This window comes from Bufo gargarizans, chromosome 5 (assembly GCF_014858855.1).
Source record: "Bufo gargarizans isolate SCDJY-AF-19 chromosome 5, ASM1485885v1, whole genome shotgun sequence".
Taxonomy (NCBI): domain Eukaryota; kingdom Metazoa; phylum Chordata; class Amphibia; order Anura; family Bufonidae; genus Bufo; species Bufo gargarizans.
In genome coordinates this window covers 449,574,829-449,593,840 of record NC_058084.1, presented here as the reverse complement: position 1 = coordinate 449,593,840, position 19,012 = coordinate 449,574,829, and the positions used below count along the sequence as shown (strand labels likewise).

At 46.1% G+C, this 19,012-nt stretch overlaps 1 protein-coding gene across 3 annotated transcripts in view; it reads left to right on the top strand.

Moving 5' to 3' along the window:
• LOC122938531 (macrophage mannose receptor 1-like) overlaps positions 1 to 19,012 on the top strand; it is a 335,729-nt gene that overhangs the window by 131,615 nt on the left and 185,102 nt on the right. For all 3 annotated transcript variants that reach the window (XM_044294084.1, XM_044294083.1, XM_044294085.1), the window contains exon 13: positions 8,749 to 8,876. In XM_044294084.1, coding sequence (XP_044150019.1) covers positions 8,749 to 8,876 — 128 coding nt within the window. The remainder of the gene's footprint in view (positions 1 to 8,748; positions 8,877 to 19,012) is intronic.

The window sequence follows — 19,012 nt, the reverse complement described above, 5'->3', positions numbered from 1 at the left end:
CCAGCATATCGCCAGAACCAGATACATTCCCACCTACCCAAGCCAGTGAACAGGCAGACCCACTACCTGGCGGTAGTGCGGCGGCAGCCGAAATGGCAACAGGAAGGGGAAGGCAGCACAGGAGTGTCAGGAGCCATAACCACAGGAGCGATCTAGGTGCGATCTAGCCACCTGTGAAGGGTTGTGAGAACGCCTCCCGCGACTTTGTCTCTGTCTGCGACGATCCCTCCTGGAAGAACGACCACGAAATTCCACTCTAGAACGCAAGGAAGCTGACCGATCTCTGTGCCTCCTGGAGCCACGGGAACTGTGGTGTCTGCGACCAAGACGCGACTGCCCACGTTGGTCCGACCTCCGGCTGTGAGACCTACGGACCACGCTCCAGCTGCGAGATACGCAACTGACTGAGTCTGATGATGATGCGGAGCGACGTGCGCCCCGACGTCTTCAGCCACTGACTACGCTAAATCCCTGCGCCGTGTGGCCATCTATAGGAATTGACGATATCCTATCTTGTAGTGTGTCGGGGACAGCTTCAAATTCAAAGAATTCCTCACTGCTGTCATTAACAGGCGAGAGCTCCCTCTGGTGGCCAACAGAAGTAATTGCAGCCCCAGACTCAGAACGAGCAGGAGCTGCCACAGGAGCCGGTAAGTCACCCTGTGGGGCCATTGCTGGGGGGAAGGGGGGGGGGCAGAGGGGGGTATTGGAAACAGCAGGTGGAGGGGCACTGGCTGGCGTCCAAACCATCTGGCCAGCCTGCCTGGTGGGTCATTAACAGGCTGCACGGCCCCAGGAGGAAAAACAGGCTGTGCAACCTGCAACACAGTCGAGTGAGCCACAGCCAAGCCGTCTGCTGGAGGACATGTAATGGGGGCCTTGCATTGCCGGGCGGCAAGCCCGTGGCACGCAGGTGCCCTGGACGGGGCACGTCCACGCCTGGGACGCCTGACTGGGGAAGGGGACAGGCGGGCAGGGGGGCACGAGGATAGCATGGGGCGCTCAGCAGGAGGGGAAGCAGCCATCTGAGGCGACGCAGAACTCCCCGGCGCACTGGCTGAGAGCAGGGGAGCTAACCATGCGGAACCTTCCCTGGCAACCGTCTCCTGTATGAGAGCCAGGAGGTCCGCTTCGTTCAAATCAGCCATTATTATGATTTCACCTGATGCAGAAAAACCTTCAAACCTTCGGCGGCCTAGCGAACACAGAGAGAGGCAGTGGAGGAGGAGTTAACCCTATATATGTATCATCCCCCTGAGGCGTGCTTGGCCCGGCAGGACCTCTTCCTCCGAACTACATAGGTCACTCGCATGACCTTGATTCCATGTGGGGTCGAGGACCTCATCGTCCTTCACATCATCTTCCACCCAGTCTTCACCCCTGCCTTCCTTGTCGGTCTGCACACTTTCGAAAGCCCCAGCAGTTGGCACCTGTGTTTCGTCATCATCCGAGGCGTGCTGCGATGGTCCTCCCATGTACTCATCTTGAAAGATAAGTGGTTGGGCATCGGTGCACTTAATCTCTTCCACTTCTGGGGCAGGGCTAGGTGGATGGCCCTGGGAAACCCTGCTAACAGAGTCATCAAAAAGCAGAAGAGACTGCTGCATGACTTGGGGCTCAGACTGCTTGGCTGATTTGCAAGGGGGTGAGGTGAAAGACTGATGGACATCGGCTGCAGGTGCCAACTCTGATCATTCAGCAGGAGACTGGGTGGGAGACAATGTAAAGGAACTGGAGACACTGTCAGCAACCCAATCTACTATCGCCCGTACTTGTTCAGGCCTCACCATTCATAGAGCTGCAGGTTTTGTCGCCTACTCTCACCTGAGAAAGGGGTTTTACTTGTGCGTGTAGCTGGCACAGATCGACCACGTCCTCTCCCTGCAACAGGAGCTCCACTAGCAGCACCACGATCTGGGCCACGTCCCTTATTTGACGCTCTCCTCATAATGAAGCAACGGCCTTATCATCTGGGGTGTGGCAACACTGCCAACACACTCATAGAGGTGATGATCGCTTCATTGTGATACGCAAGCCCCTTCACCACAACAAGGTAACGATCACAAAAGGGGAATTGACACTTGTATGTGCCTTTTTTTTGTTGTTTTGTTTTTTCAGCCACAGTTCTATTGCAAACTGGGATAGCTCAGGCCACAGGTCAAGCCTGCACACCCAGTAGTCAAGGGGTTCATCGCTCCTCAGAGTGTCTATCTGCAGTTAAGGCGAGATAGTCTGCACCTGTCGGTCGAGTCGTTCTCTAAGGCTGGATCCCGAAGGGCTGTGGCGATGTGTAGGACTGAAAAAGCTCTGCATGTCCTCCATCAACAACACATCTGTAAAGCGTCCTGTCCTTGCCGCCGTGGTCGTGGTAGGAGGAGGATTACTTTAACCTCTTCCCCAGTTAGATTACCGTTGTGCTGTGACATTCCCCTTATAAGCTGTGTAAAGCATATTTTTTAGTTTGGTTTTGAACTGCTGCATCCTTTCTGACTTCCGGTAATTTGGTAACATTTCCACCACTTTCTGCTTATACCGCGGGTCTAGTAGCGTGGCCACCCAGTTCAGGTCGTTCTCCTTCATCCTTTTTATACGAGGGTCCCTCAACAGACATGACAGCATGAAAGACACCATTTGCACAAGGTTGGATGCTGAGCTACTCATTTCCCGTTCCTCCTCCTCACTGATGTCATTGACGGTCTGTTCTTCCCCCCAGCCACGTACAAGACCACGGATCCCAGATAGGTGACAACAACGAGCACCCTGGGATGCCTGCTGTGGTTGGTCTTCCTCCTCCTCAAAGCCACATTCCTCCTCTGACTCCTCTTCCTCATACTCCTCTTGCAGCGTTGCCGCAGGTCCGGCAAGCGATGATGACAAGGCTGTTTCTGGTGGTGATGGTGACCACAACTCTTCCTCTTCCCGCTCATCTACAGCCTGATCCAGCACTCTTCGCAGGGCACGCTCCAGGAAGAAAACAAATGGGATGAGGTCGCTGATGGTGCCTTCAGTGCGACTGACTAGGTTTGTCACCTCCTCAAAAGGACGCATGAGCCTACAGGCATTGCGCATGAGCGTCCAGTAACGTGGCAAAAATATTCCCAGCTCCGCAGAGGCTGTCCTAGCACCCCGGTCATACAAATACTCGTTGATGGCATTTCCTTGTTGGAGTAGGCGGTCGAACATTAGGAGTGTTGAATTCCAACGTGTCGGGCTGTCGCAAATCAAGCGCCTCACTGGCATGTTGTTTCGGCGCTGAATGTCTGCAAAGTGTGCCATGGCCATGTAGGAACGCCTGAAATGGCCACACACCTTCCTGGCCTGCTTGAGGACGTCCTGTAAGCCTGGGTACTTAGACACAAAGTGTTGTACGATGAGATTCAACACATGTGCCATGCACGGCACATGTGACAACTTGCCCAAATTCAATGCCGCCAACAAATTTCTTCCATTGTCACACACCACTTTGCCGATCTCCAGTTGGTGCGGGGTCAGCCACTGATCCACCTGTGCGTTGAGGGCGGACAGGAGTGCTGGTCCGTGTGGCTCTCTGCTTTCAGGCAAGTCAACCCCAAGACAGCGTGACACTGTCGTATCCGGGATGTGGAATAGCCCCTAGGGAGCTGGGGGGGTTCAGTTGATGTGCAGCCAGACACCGCAGCAGAAGAGGATGGAGTAGGAGGAGTAGAGGAGGTGGCAGTAGGCCTGCCTGCAAGTCATGGCGGTGTCACTAACTCCGCTGCAGAGCCACGCATTCCATGCTTGGCAGCTGTCAGCAGGTTGACCCAATGCGCAGTGTAGGGGATATACAGTCATGTGAAAAAATTAGGACACCCTTTGAAAGCATGTGGTTTTTTGTAACATTTTTAATAAAAGGTTATTTCATCTCCGTTTCAACAATACAGAGAGATTAAAGTAATCCGACTAAACAAAGAAAACTGAAGAAAAGTATTTTCAAGATCTTCTGTAAATGTCATTCTACAAAAATGCCTATTCTAACTGAGGAAAAAGATAGGACACCCTTGCCCCTAATAGCGAGTGTTACCTCCTTTGGCTGAAATAACTGCAGTGAGACGGTTCTTGTAGCCATCTACCAGTCTTCGACATCGGTCTGAGGAAATTTTACCCCACTCCTCAATGCAGAACTTTTTCAGCTGTGAGATGTTTGAGGGGTTTCTTGCACGTACAGCCCTTTTCAAGTCACCCCACAGCATCTCAATGGGATTCAAATCTGGACTTTGACTTGGCCATTCCAGGACTCTCCATTTCTTCTTTTTCAGCCAATCTTTGGTTGATTTACTAGTATGTTTTGGGTCATTGTCATGTTGCATGGTCCAGTTCCGCTTCAGCTTTAATTTTCTAACTGATGGTCTCACATGTTCTTCAAGCACCTTCTGATACACAGTAGAATTCATCGTGGATTCTATGATGGTGAGCTGACCAGGTCCTGCTGCAGCAAAGCAGCCCCAAACCATGACACTTCCACCTCCATGCTTCACAGTTGGTATGAGGTTCTTTTCTTGGAATGCTGTGTTTGGTTTACGCCAAACATGTCCTCTGCTGTTGTGTCCAAATAATTCAATTTTGGACTCATCTGTCCAAAGAACATTATTCCAGAAGTCCTGGTCTTTGTCAACTTTATCTCTGGCAAATGTCAGTCTGGCCTCGATGTTTCTCTTGGAAAGCAAAGGTTTCCTCCTTGCACACCTCCCATGCAAGTTAAACTTGTACAGTCTCTTTCTGATTGTAGAGGCATGTACTTCTACATCAACAGTAGCCAGAGCCTGCTGTAGTTCTCGAGATGACACTTTAGGGTTTTTGGAGACCTCTTTTAGCATCTTGTGGTCTGCTCTTGGGGTGAACTTGCTGGGGCGACCAGTCCTGGGCATGTTGGCAGTTTTTTTGAAAGCCCTCCACTTGTAGACTATCTTCCGGACAGTGGAATGGCTGATTTCAAAATCTTTTGAGATCTTTTTAAATCCCTTCCCAGACTCATAGGCTGCTACAATCTTTTTTCTGAAGTCCTCTGACAGCTCTTTTGCTCTCACCATGGTGCTCACTCTCACTTCAACAGTCAGGAGCACACCAAACTAAATGTCTGAGGTTTAAATAGGGCAAGCCTCATTCAACATGCAGAGTAACGATCTACTAATTATGTGCACCTGGTGTGATATACCTGTGTGAGATCTGAGCCAATTTAAGAGGGAATACATGTGAGGGTGTCCTATCTTTTTCCTCAGTTAGAATAGGCATTTTTGTAGAATGACATTTACAGAAGATCTTGAAAAGACTTTTCTTCAGTTTTCTTTGTTTAGTTGGATTACTTTAATCTCTCTGTATTGTTGAAACGGAGATGAAATAACCTTTTATTAAAAATGTTACAAAAAACCACATGCTTTCAAAGGGTGTCCTAATTTTTTCACATGACTGTACCTGCCCTGACCGTGCTTTGCAGACCAGGTATCAGTGGTCAGATGGACCCTTGCCCCAACACTGTATGCCAGAGATGCCATGACTTCCTTTTCAATCACCGAGTAGAGGTTTGGGATTGCCGTATTAGAAAAAAAAAATTGTCCGGGTACCAGATGCCGGGCAAGGGGGTGACTCTGTGACATTGGCTTCTTACGCCCAAACATTTCCTTAACAGACACCTGACTGTGGGCAGATGAGCTGGAACTGCTCAAGGTGAGAGGCGGAGTGGCGGGTGGTTGACAGGGGGCAAGGAGGACAGCAGTGGTTGACGTGGCTGAAGATGCTGGACCAGGAGGAGGATGGTGGCTTTGAGCTTGTGTGCTGCTTCTACTCGTCATCATGTGTTGATCCCATAGGCGTTTGTGATGTGCGATCATGTGCCTTTGCAAAGCAGTTGTACCTAGGTGGATGTTGGATTTTCCACGGCTCAGTTTCTTTTGGCACAGGTTGCAAATGGCATCGCTGTTGTCAGAGGCAGACACACAAAAAAAATGCCACACTGCTGAGCTTTGCAATGACACCATTCTGGTGGTGGCAACAGCATGCGTTGATTGGCGATCTGTCTGGCTGACCCCGGGTGCCGATACATGCCGTCTGACTGTGCCACTAGCTCCTTGCGACGACCTCCCCCCTGCTTCCAACTCGTCTCCTCCTTCTCTCTGTCTCCCCTTCTGAACTTTCCCCCCTCTTCTTCCTCTCTTCGAGCAGGCACCCACGTGGCATCCACGGACACATCGTCATCATCAACCGCTTCACTTGTATCTGACACCTCAGCAAAGGAAGCAGCAGCGGGTACAACATCATCATCATCATCACACTGTACGTCCATGTGTGTAATGCTGCCTGACTGAGACATATCCCTGTTATCTACATCCCCTGGCAATAATGGTTGCGCATCACTAATTTCATCCAACTGATGTGTAAATAACTCCTCTGAGGGATCAAGTGAAGCTGCTGTGGTGGCTGTGGTGGTAGTGGTGGTGGTGTCGGCGGGCGGGAGAGTGGTGACCAAAGCTGAGCTGGAGGATGATGGTGCGTCAAGGTTCTTAGCGGAAGCTGTTGAAGATTGGGTGTCCTGTGTCAGCCGGTCAACTATTTTCTCAGAATTTTTTGGGTTCAGGGTACGTGGCCTCTGAACACTGGGCATTATTCCAGGGCCAGTGGAAATCACAGCACCACGAACACGACGGCCCCTGCGGCGTGGCCTGCCTCTGCCTGTCATTTTTAATTAGATAAGTGTTACTATGCGTGCAAGGTACTGTGCCACTCTATATAAGTGGTGGGCACAGTACAGTCTGTGTGGGCCTGGCTGACACACACGGGCTTGCAAATGTGATTAGATCACAGTTAAATTTTAAATAGAATTTTTTTTTCTGAAAGGTATTTGGGCGAATGACACCCTGTAACGGTATGAGTGACGGCCGAACCAGCCACTAGCCAGTGGACAAAATACAGTATGTGTGGGGGCCTGACACACACGGGCTTGCTAATGTGATTAGATCACAGTTAAATTTTAAATATAATATTTTTTTCTGAAAGGTATTTGGGCGAATGACACCCTGTAACGGTATGAGTGCAGGCCGAACTAGCCAGTGGACACAATACAGTATGTGTGGGCGCCTGACACACATGGGCTTGCTAATGTGATTAGATCACAGTTACATTTTAAATATAATTTTTATTTCTGCAAGGTATTTGACTGAATGACACCCTGTAACGGTATGAGTGTAGGCCTAGCCAGCCACTAGCCAGTGGCCACAATACAGTATGTGTGGGCGTCTGACACACACGGGCTTGCAAATGTGATTAGATCACAGAAAAATATTAAATATCATTTTTTTTTTTATCTGCAAGGTATTTTCTGTCACACCCTGTATGAATGGTGTGCACTGTGCACACAGTGCTATCTATGACTGAGCCTGCAGCCTCTCACACACGGGCAGCCAGGCAACTGCAATATATATATACAAAAAAAAAAAAAAGCAGACTGATGTACCAGCCCTGAAAAGGGCTTTTTGGGGTGCTGTCTGGATGCTGTCCTTACAGCAGATGAGTCTGTAGACACAGAACAATGCCCTAGCTAACACTTTCCCTATTGAATCAGCAGCAGCTACACTCTCCCTCCTCTCTGTGAAAGCAGATTCCGAATGAATCTAAAATGGATGCTGTCCTGGAGGTGAGAGGGTCTGCTGCTGATTGGCTGGAATGTGTCTGCTGACTGTGAGGTAGAGGGTCAAAGTTTACTCAATGATGATGTATAGGGGGCGGACCGAACATCGCATATGTTCGCCCGCAGAGGCGAACAAGCTATGTTCGGGACATCACTAGTAATAAGCGGCGAACTCGGGCACACTTTCAGGCAGTGGGAAACGAACCGTACTAGAACCGGGTAGCTGGACACTTTTTACCGCAGATCATCCCGGACCACTGGAGCTCCAAGATCCGCCTTTATCATCCAGGGGAAATGAACGGAGGGCTGAGGACAATAGGTAGCAGCCGCCGGAGCCAGAGTTTGTTTAGGGACAAAACGCCAGAGCAGAGCAGGAGCTGGGGTGAGCCACGAGTAAGGCTGCGAGGGGAGGGGAGAAGCTACGGCATGTCTACGTCACTACGTCATGCCGTCTGTGCCCTCCCAAAGTAAACTTAATTGGCCCCCCCTGGTTACTTTGACAACAGACTGTGTCGCAGGGAGATGATCAGAGGATGGATTCCCCTCCCACTATCACTGCTCAGGTTCCATTGTCACTATTGACCACAGTATCTGAGGAGTTAAACTGCTGGGATCAGAGTTTTCTTCAAACCTGACCACTTACAGGCATGTGTCAGCTGTGCTCGCCACGTGTGAAGAATGCTTGACTTCTGAGCCCCTTCATTAATTTCACGAGCACCTGTGACAGACATGTATGCCAATGTGGCAACCTGCCTATGAACTTTATTAGCCAAAACGTAAGCCAAAGGATGTTTTAGGTATGTGAAGCTTACTTTGACCTTCTGTATATTCCACATAAATCAATGGATGTGAATGGCAGACATGGTTAAAGTTTTGAATCCCTTTTTGTGAGCAGGTAATTCAATGAGGGTCATATAAATCTGTGGTCCAGTTTGCTCCCTCTAGTGGTGGCCAGGGTGGATACGATTCTTGCATTCCTCTGACCAAGGAATACAAACCACTGTAGAGGTAAAACTGAACTTTGACCCTTAGGAGATTATAGGATAAGACAATGTTTTAACCATTTAAAAATATATATATTTTACAAGCTTTCTTTTATTTTCTAACAGTTTTACTCTGAAGAAAATTATGATAAAAAGACCTGGTTTGAAGCAAGAGATTTTTGCAGAGCTATAGGAGGAGACTTACTCAGTATCACTAACAAGGAGGATCAGGAGGCAGTGTCAAGAATGATGAGGTAAGGCGGGACCTTGCTACAAATCACATGCAATACTATAGGGAACATGTATTAAAGGGAAACCTATACACTGAAGATGACGTCCTATCTGAGGGTAGTTTATTATAAAGCAGGAAGAGCTGCACAGCCTGATTTGCATTTCAGTGGGAAAAAATACATTTAGGCCTCATGCACACGACCGTTTTTCGGGTCCGCATCCGAGCCTCAGTTTTGGCGGCTCGGGTGCAGACCCATTCACTTCAATGGGGCCGCAAAACATGCGGACAGCACTCTGTGTGCTGTCCGCATCCGTTGCACCGTTCCGCGACCCCGAAAAAAAATATAGCATGTCCTATTCTTGTCCGTTTCTACAATGGGCTGTCCGTTCCATTCCGCAAATTGCGGAAGGCACGCGGGCTGCTTCCTTTTTTTGCGGATTCGCGGTTTGCGGACTGCAAAAAACGGAACGGTCGCGTGCATGAGGCCTCAACTTGTAATTTATTGACTCTAAATTTCAGAGTCCAGTGAGAGGTCCTATCAGTGATTGTGCACAGACTCGGCTATCAATCATATAGGAATGTCTGTCAATCATTGAGTAATACTGCACTCAAGACTAAACCCGAAGTCAGCATAGATTTAACCCCTTAAGGACCAGGTCATTTTTCACCTTAAAGGGTTTCTGTCACCCCAATTTTTGCTATTAAACAGGTTGACATTATAGTAGATGTGAAAGTGTCACCTGAATTTAACTCTGCATTTCTTTTATTTAAGTATGCCCCCGTTTTCGTGTAATTTTTATTATATGCAAATGAACCTCTAGGTACAGGGGGGGGGCATTGCACCTGCTTCTAGAGGCTCCGTTCGCCCACCTCATTTCCACGCCCTTCTGTCTTGATTGACAGGGCCAGGTCAGCGTTGGTTCTCCTGCTGGCCCCGTCTGCCGCGAGAATCACGCGCCTGCGCAATCCCGTTCAGTATTCGGCGCAGACGCAGTGAGAAAGTTGCCATGTCACATTTGAAGACCTCCTGATGCACCCCTAGAGTAGAAACTCCAATAAAGTAAACTACGGGATAAGGTGGCAATTTTGCTCTATATTACACTTTTTATGAGGCAAGGTAACAAAAAAATAGCTGTTTTGGCACAGTTTAAAAAAAATATTTTTTTGTTATTCACAACGTTCATCTGACAGGTTAGATCACTAGCTATTTTTATAGAGCAGGTTGTTACGGACGCGACAATATAAAATATGACTTTTGGTTGTTTGTGTCAGTTTTACATAATAAAGCAACTTAGAAAAAAATGGTTTTTTAGTATCTCCATATTCTGAAAGCAAGTTTTTGGGGGGACACTGTCTTATGTAGGGGCTCATTGTTTTCAGTATGAGATGACCGTTTTATTGGTACTATTTTGGGGTGCGTATGACTGTTTGATCGCTTGCTATTACACTTTTTGTGATGTAAAGTGACAAAATGGCTTTTTGATAACATTTTTATATTTTTTATTTACGGTGTTCACCTGAGGGGTTAGATCTTGTGATATTTTTATAGAGCAGGTCGTTACGGATGTGGCAAAACCTAATATGTATACTTTTTTATTTATTTAAGTTTTACACAATAACAGCATTTTTTAAACAAAAAAAATCATGTTTTAGTGTCTCCATATTCTGAGAGGCATAGTTTTTTTTTTTTTTGGGCAATTGTCTTATTTTTTTGCGGGATGAGACGACTGTTTGGTATGATTTTGGGGTGCTTATGACTTTTTAATCGCTTGCTATTACACTTTCTGTGATGTAAGGTGACAAAAAATAGCTTTTTGACACCGTTTTATTATATATTTTTTTCACGGTGTTCACCTGAGGGGTTAGGTCATGTGATATTTTTATAGAGCAGGTGGTTACGGACGTGGCAATACCTAATCTGTATAGTTTTTTATTTACGTTTTACACAATAATATCTTTTTTGAAACCAAAAAATCATGTTTTAGTGTCTCCATATTCTGAGAGCCATAGTTTTTTTTTATATTTTGCGCAATTGTCTTAAGTAGGGGCTAATTTTTTGCTAGATAAGATGATGGTTTGATTGGCACTATTTTGGGGTGTGTATGACTTTTTGATTGCTTGCTATTACACTTTTTGTGATGTAAAGTGACAGTCTTTTTGATACCATTTTTATTAGATTTTTTTTTACGTTGTTCACCTGAGGGGTTAAATTATCTGATATTTTTATAGAGCAGGTCATTACGGACGCGGTGATATCTAATATGTATACTTTTTAAAATTTATTTAAAGGGATTCTGTCACCTTTTTTTTACCCTATAGAGATGCGGACATGCATGGCTAGATCGCCGCTAGCATGTCTGCAATATACCTGTCCCATATCTCTGAGTGGTTTTATTGAGTGTAAAAAATCATTTTATATATATGTAAATCAGTCTGGTAAGGAGCCCAATGGGCTGTACTAACCGTTCTGGAGCCCAGCCATGCCCCACTGTGAAGGAGCCCAGCAACGCCTGTATGCAGGAATCTCCTCCTTGCTCACGAAGTCAGATCGCTGTAATCTTGCGATGAGCGAGCTCGCGCGTGTGCAGTTCCTTCCCTGAGGCTGATGCCAGCACAGGGAAGGAACACCATACTGGCACTGCGCATGCGCGAGCTCGCGCATCGCAAGATTACTGCGATCTAACTTGGGACAGGTATATTGTGGACATGCTAGCGGCGATCTAGCTAGGGTAAGAAGAGGTGACAGACTCCCTTTAAGTTTTATACACTAATCATTTTTGAAACAAAAATAAAATCATGTTTTAGTGTCTCCATAGTCTGAGAGCCATAGTTTTTTTTTTGGGAGATTTTCTTAGGTAGATTATCATTTTTGCGGGATGAGAAGACTGTTTGATTGGTACAATTTTGGGGTTGGGGTGCGTATGACTTTATCGCTTACTATTACACTTTTTCTGATGTAAGGTGACAAAAAAATTGCTTTTTGACACATTTTTTTTACGGTGTTCACCTGAGGGGTTAGGTCATGTGGTATTTTTATAGAGCAGGTTGTAACGGACGTGGCAATACCTAATATGTATACTTTTTTTATTTTGTTTACATTTAACACAATTAAAGCATTTTTGAAACAAAAAAATCATGTTTTAGTGTCTCCATAGTCATGTTTTTTTTTCATTTTTTGGGCGATTGTCCTATATAGGGGTTCATTTTTTGTGGGATGAGGCGACTGTTAGATTGGTACTATTTTTGGGGGCATACGCCTTTTTGATCGCTGGGTGCTGCACTTTTAGTGATGTAAGGTGGCAAAAATGGCATTTTTTGACACCATATTTTTTTTTATGTTGTCTATTGGACGGGGAAGGTCATATGATATATTTATAGAGCCAGTCGTTACGGACGCGGCGATACCTAATGTGTGTTTTTTTGTTTTTTTTTATATTATAAAATCAGCGGAAAGGGTCGTTTTTTTTCTTTTTTTTAACTTGAAACTTAATTTTTTATTGAAAACCCTTTTTTAATTTTTTTATTTAAACTTTATTTCTGGCCCATTTTGGGACTTCAGCTTTTGGGGATAAGATCCCCTCTGCAATGCATTACAATACATCTGTATTGTAATGCATTGCCTGTTACTGTATTACACAGAGTAATACACTAACAGGTTGCCTAGGAGACGCAGCCTGATGCTGGATCTCCTGGGCACCCATAGAAAGTCATTGGGCAGCCTCTGCACGGCATCGGGCTGCCTTGTCACACATCGGGTCCCCGCCACAGCAGTGCGGGGACCAGATGCACTCCTTCACCTGCCGCAAACCACTTCTATGTCGCGGTCATCGCTGACCGCGGCATAGAAGGGGTTAATCCGCCGGCATCGCTGTAAACAGCGATGTCGGTGGATACAGCAGGGACCCAGCTACCAACGGACTACCGGAGCCCTGCAGTGATCTGGCGGGCGCAGCTCCTGCACCCGCCTGATCAGCCCACCGTGCATGTACGGTGGAATGCATTCTGGCAAGGTATCCCCCGCCGTACATACACAGCGTTTTTGCGTTAAGGGGCTACAGGCTTTGTACACCTTGGGAGGCAATTTTTGTCTAACTACTGAGAGGTCATAACAGCTTAGGGTGCATTCACATCACCGTTTACCTTTCTATTCTTCTGATTCGTCAGAAGAAGAGAGAGAGAGGCTACTTTCACACTAGCGTTTTTTTGCGGATCCGTCATGGATCTGAAAAAACACTTCAGTTAAAATAATACAACCTGCATGCATCCGTCATGAACAGATCCGGTTGTATTAAGTCTTATGCACACCATAAAAAATGTCAATGGGGGACGGATCAGTTTTCTATGCTGTCATATTGTGTCAGAGAAAACCCATCAGTCTCCATTGACTTACATTGTGTGCCAGGACGGATCTGTCTTGCTCCGCACCACATCACGGACAGAAAAACGCTGCTTGTAGCATTATTCTGTCCGTGATGGGAGCGCAACCAAACGGAATGGAATGTATTTTGGTGCATTTTGTTTTGTTCAGTTCAGTTTTGTCCCCGTTGACAATGAATGGCGACAAAACAGAAGTGTTTTCATCCACTATTGAGATCCTATGACTGATCTCAATAGCAGAATTTAAAACGCTAGTGTGAAAGTAGCCAGAGAGAGAAAAAAAAAAAAGGATCCTGTTGCATCAGTTATGCATAGGATATGTTTTTTTTACAGGATCCAGTAGAAAAACTAATCCTGTGCCATCAGTTGTCATCCATTTGAGCCATTTCTGTCTGAGATCAGTTTTTTAGATGGAAATAAAAGTATTGCATGCAGGACTCAAAGGAACGGAAAGCTAAACAGTGATGTGAATGCACCCTTATTTAAGCCACATGCTTAGCAGTAAGATAAAGAAGTGAGCTATAATGAGTGTTTATAATGTCAGAGAGCAGAGATAAGGAGCCCGTCTGCTCTTGGTCTGATGGAAAAGACAGAAAATACAAAAGGTACCACTAGAGCATCTCGGCTATGTACAGAAAAAAGGAAGCCATATTTTCAATAAAGACCAATTTAAAAAAATATTTTTAGCTCAAAATGAGTACAATGCAATAATAATAAATAAATAAAAAAATTGCCCTGCATAGCCTTTAAATCAATAAATGATAAACTAATCTTTACCTATAAATCAATATATCAGTCTGCTCCACTGCTCTTCTCTACATGATATAGGGCAGAATATTCAGTGTGACAGATCAGCCTTAAAGGGGTTGTCGGAGACATATGAAAACATTACGTTTTAACAGATAAAGTAGTGAACTGTTTTAACGGAAGTTTTAAAGGGAACCTGTCACCTCGCAAAACTATCCCAAGCCGCCAGCAGTACCTGCGTGTAGCGAGCAGCGTGTTTCTGATGATGCTTTTCTTCCTGAAGGCAGATGCGGCTAAAGTACTGAAAACGTTGTTTTATCCCCTGCCCGGTGCGCTTCTCCACACATGCTTGAAGTCAAGGAGGCAGGGGAGGGCCGGGCAGGGGATAAAACAACATTTTAAGTACTTAAGCCGCATCGGCCTTCAGGAAGAAAGTCATCATCAGAAACATGCTGCTCGCTACACGCAGGTACTGCTGGTGGCTTAGGATGGTTTTGGGAGGTGAAAGGTTCCCTTTAAAGTATGTCCTAGGCAGGGCCTAATAGCTTGCTAATATACTCCAATACAGAAAAACTGCATTATATTATGTGAGCAATTGTAATGGGATGTAATGGGATTAAAACAAAAAATTTAAAAATAATACAGTAAGTAAATGTTTCAAAATATAAAAAAAAGTAAAAATGCAAAAAAATACATTATTGTGTCAAAAAAAGTACGGATAAGTACGGATAATTGTTTTCACCATGTCCACGTCTATTAAATACTAAAACAATGTCACAGCGCAGAAATTTTTTTGCTCATCCTGCCTCCCAAAAAAAGTAAATAACCCATTCAGGACCCTGCCATTTTTCACCTGAAGGACCAGGCTGTTTTGGGGAAATTTGACATATGTCACTTTATGTGGCAACTTTGGAACCATTTTACTTATCCAAGCCTTTCTGAGATTGTTTTCTCGTGACACATTGTACTTCATGATAGTGGTAAATTTCAGTCAATATTTTTCATTTTTATTTAAAAAAAATCAAAATTTACCAAACAAATTGGAAAAATTTGCAACTTTCCAAACTTCAATTCTAAAATTTTTTGCTCTATACACCACCACAATGGATTTGAAATTAAACAAACAAGATGTGTTTTAACTGCCGACTGTCAGCTTAAATTTGAGGGTATTTGCATCCAAATCAGGTGAACGGCGTAGGAATTCCAACAGTTTGCATATGTGCCACCCACTTGTTAAAGGACCAAAAGTAATGGGACAGAATAATAATCATAAATCAAACTTTCACTTTTTAATACTTGGCTGCAAATCCTTTGCAGTCAATTACAGCCTGAAGTCTGGAATGCATAGACATCACCAGACACTGGGTTTTATCCCTGGTGATGCTCTGCCAGGCCTCTACTGCAACTGTCTTCGGTTCCTGCTTGTTCTTGGGGAATTTTCCCTTCAGTTTTATCTTCAGCAAGTGAAATACATGCTCAATCGGATTCAGGTCAGGTGATTGACTTGGCCATTGCATAACATTCCACTTCTTTCCCTTAAAAAACTCTTTGGTTGCTTTTGCAGTATGCTTTGGGTCATTGTCCATCTGCACTGTGAAGCGCCGTCAAAGGAGTTCTGAAGCATTTGGCTGAATATGAGCAGATGATATTGCCCGAAACACTTCAGAATTCATTGTGCTGCTTTTGTCAGCAGTCACATCATCAATAAATACAAGAGAACCAGTTCCATTGGCAGCCATACATGCCCACGCCATGACACTACCACCACTATGCTTCACTGATGAGGTGGTATGCTTAGGATCATGAGCAGTTCCTTTCCTTCTCCATACTCTTCTCTTCCCATCACTCTGGTACAAGTTGATCTTGGTCTCATCTGTCCATAGGATGTTGTTCCAGAACTGTGAAGGTTTTTTTAGATGCCGTTTGGCAAACTCTAATCTAGCCTTCCAGTTTTTGAGGCTCACCAATGGTTTACATCTTGTGGTGAACCCTCTGTATTCACTCTGGTAAAGTCTTCTCTTGATTGTTGACTTTGACACACATACACCTACCTCCCGGAGAGTGTTCTTGATCTGGCCAACTGTTGTGAAGGGTGTTTTCTTCACCAGGGAAAGAATTATTCGGTCATCCACCACAGTTGTTTTCCGTGGTCTTCTGGGTCTCTTGGTGTTGCTGAGCTCCTTCTTTTTAAGAGTGTTCCAAACAGTTGTTTTGGCCACGCCTAATGTTTTTGCTATCTCTCTGATGGGTTTGTTTTGTTTTTTCAGCCTAATGATGGCTTGCTTTACTGATAGTGACAGCTCTTTGGATCTCATCTTAAGAGTTGACTGCAACAGATTCCTGTCACGGCTGTTTAAGGGTAACAAGAGTATACACAGTAAAAAGAGCTACTGACCGGACCCCAAACTAGGGAAGAGAAAGGGTGACCCCTGTCAGACCCTCAACACTCTCCCTATGCTGCTAAAGCACATGCCCGGATCCAAATGGTGGAACGAGGCATGCCCGCGTACCTTAGACTGATGAGCCCTGTAACCCCTACAATAGTGGAAGGGGCATGGCCACCGATGCCCTGCTCAGAATATGGAGGGAACCGGGGCCACCTCAGATCCAGTCAGGAAATCACCAGGTACATAACAAAGTCTGCACACTTAGCTGATGGAGCTGCAGCCGCAGAGAAGACGGATCCAAGGACCGCTGGCAATATCCGGAGTGCTTGCAGCAGCAGAACACAGGTCCAGAGAACTAGTAGCTAAAGAAGTGAAGATACTCAAGGCAGAGCTACAACTGAAAAGAGAAATATAATCCACGCCCTGCAATAGGAGGAGGGGTGATTTAAAGGCAGAGAAATCAAACGCAGGAGAGACAGCTGGGAGTAAAGACCTCATCACAGGGGCGGAGAAACAGAACAGTGAGAAAACCTCCAACCCTAAGTGACATCATCACAGGGGTGGAGACACAGAGCTGTGAGAACGTCTCAAAGCTCTAGTAGTGACAGTACCCCCCCCTCTACGGGTGGACTCCGGACACCCAGGACCCACCTTCCCAGGATGAGCCCTATGAAATGCCCTGATAAGGCGAGTGGCTTTAATGTCCGACATCGGAACCCACATCCTCTCCTCAGGACCATAACCCTTCCAATGAACGAGGTACTGAAGAGAACCGCGGACAATGCGAGAGTCCACAATTCTGGAAACCTCAAACTCCAGATTGCCATCAACCAAAATCGGAGGAGGCGGCAAAGAGGAGGGTACCGTGGGCTGGACATATGGTTTTAAGAGAGATCTGTGAAAAACATTATGTATCTTCCAAACCCGTGGAAGATCAAGGCGGAAGGCAACAGGATTGATGACTGACAAAATTTTATAAGGCCCAATAAACTTGGGACCCAATTTCCAGGAGGGAACCTTCAGTTTAATATTTCTTGTAGACAACCACACCAGATCACCCACATTCAGGTCCGGACCAGGCACACGTCTCTTATCAGCCACACGCTTATACTTCTCACTCATCTTTCTGAGATTACTCTGAATCTTTTGCCAAATGGTAGACAAAGACGAGGAAAATCTCTCCTCCTCAGGTAAACCAGAAAGAGCCCCTCCCGAGAATGTCCCAAACTGCGGATGGAACCCATATGCACCAAAAAATGGTGACTTATCAGAAGATTCCTGACGACGGTTGTTCAAAGCAAACTCAGCAAGAGGGAGAAATGAACACCAATCCTCCTGGTTCTCTGCCACAAAACAGCGCAAATATGTCTCCAGATTCTGATTGAGGCGCTCAGTCTGACCATTCGACTGCGGGTGAAAAGCAGAAGAGAAGGACAGCCGAACCCCCAGGCGAGAACAGAAAGCCTTCCAGAACCTGGACACAAACTGCGTGCCTCTATCGGAAACAATCTCAGAGGGAATGCCGTGCAATTTAACAATATGATCGACAAAAGCTTGCGCCAACGTTTTAGCATTGGGTAAACCAGGGAAAGGAACGAAATGAGCCATCTTGCTAAAACGGTCCACGACCACCAGGATCACCGACTTCCCCGAGGAACGAGGAAGATCCGTGATAAAGTCCATGGACAGGTGTGTCCAAGGACGGGAAGGTATGGGTAACGGGAGAAGGGAACCTGAAGGTCGTGAACGAGGGACCTTAGCGCGAGCGCACGTCTCACAAGCCGCCACAAAACCCTCCACAGAGTTACGAAGAGCCGGCCACCAAAATCTCCGAGCAATGAGATCTACCGTGGCTCTACTCCCGGGGTGACCAGCAAGAACTGTATCATGATGTTCCTTAAAGAGTTTGTGACGTAGCTCAGGAGGCACAAACAACTTCCCGGAGGGACAACGGGCAGGTGCCTCAGACTGGGCAGCCTGGACCTCGGCCTCCAAATCGGAATATAGAGCAGAAACAACTACCCCCTCCGCCAAAATGGGACCCGGGTCCTCGGAGTTTCCCCCTCCCGGAAAACAGCGAGAGAGAGCATCAGCCTTCACATTCTTGATCCCAGGGCGGAAAGTAACAACAAAATTGAATCTGGAGAAGAACAGAGACCATCTGGCCTGTCTCGGATTCATACGCCTGGCCGACTCCAAGTACGCCAGATTCTTATGGTCGGTAAAAACGGTGATAGGGTGCCTGGCCCCCTCCAACCAATGGCGCCATTCCTCGAAAACTAACTTGATGGCAACAACTCCCTATCTCCCACATCATAGTTTCTCTCTGCCGGGGAGAGTTTTCTAGAGAAAAAGGCACAAGGTCGCCATTTGGCAGGAGAGGGGCCCTGGGACAAAACTGCACCCACACCCACCTCGGAAGCATCCACCTCAACAATAAAAGGTAAGGAAACATCGGGATGCACCAAGATGGGAGCAGACGCAAAACTCTCTTTAATCTTAGAAAAGGCTGCAAGCGCCTCCTCCGACCAAGAGGAAAAATCCGTCCCCTTTTTTGTCATGTCAGTAAGGGGTTTGACAATAGAGGAATAATTCAAAATGAACTTTCTGTAGTAGTTAGCAAAACCCAGAAAGCGCATCAATGCCT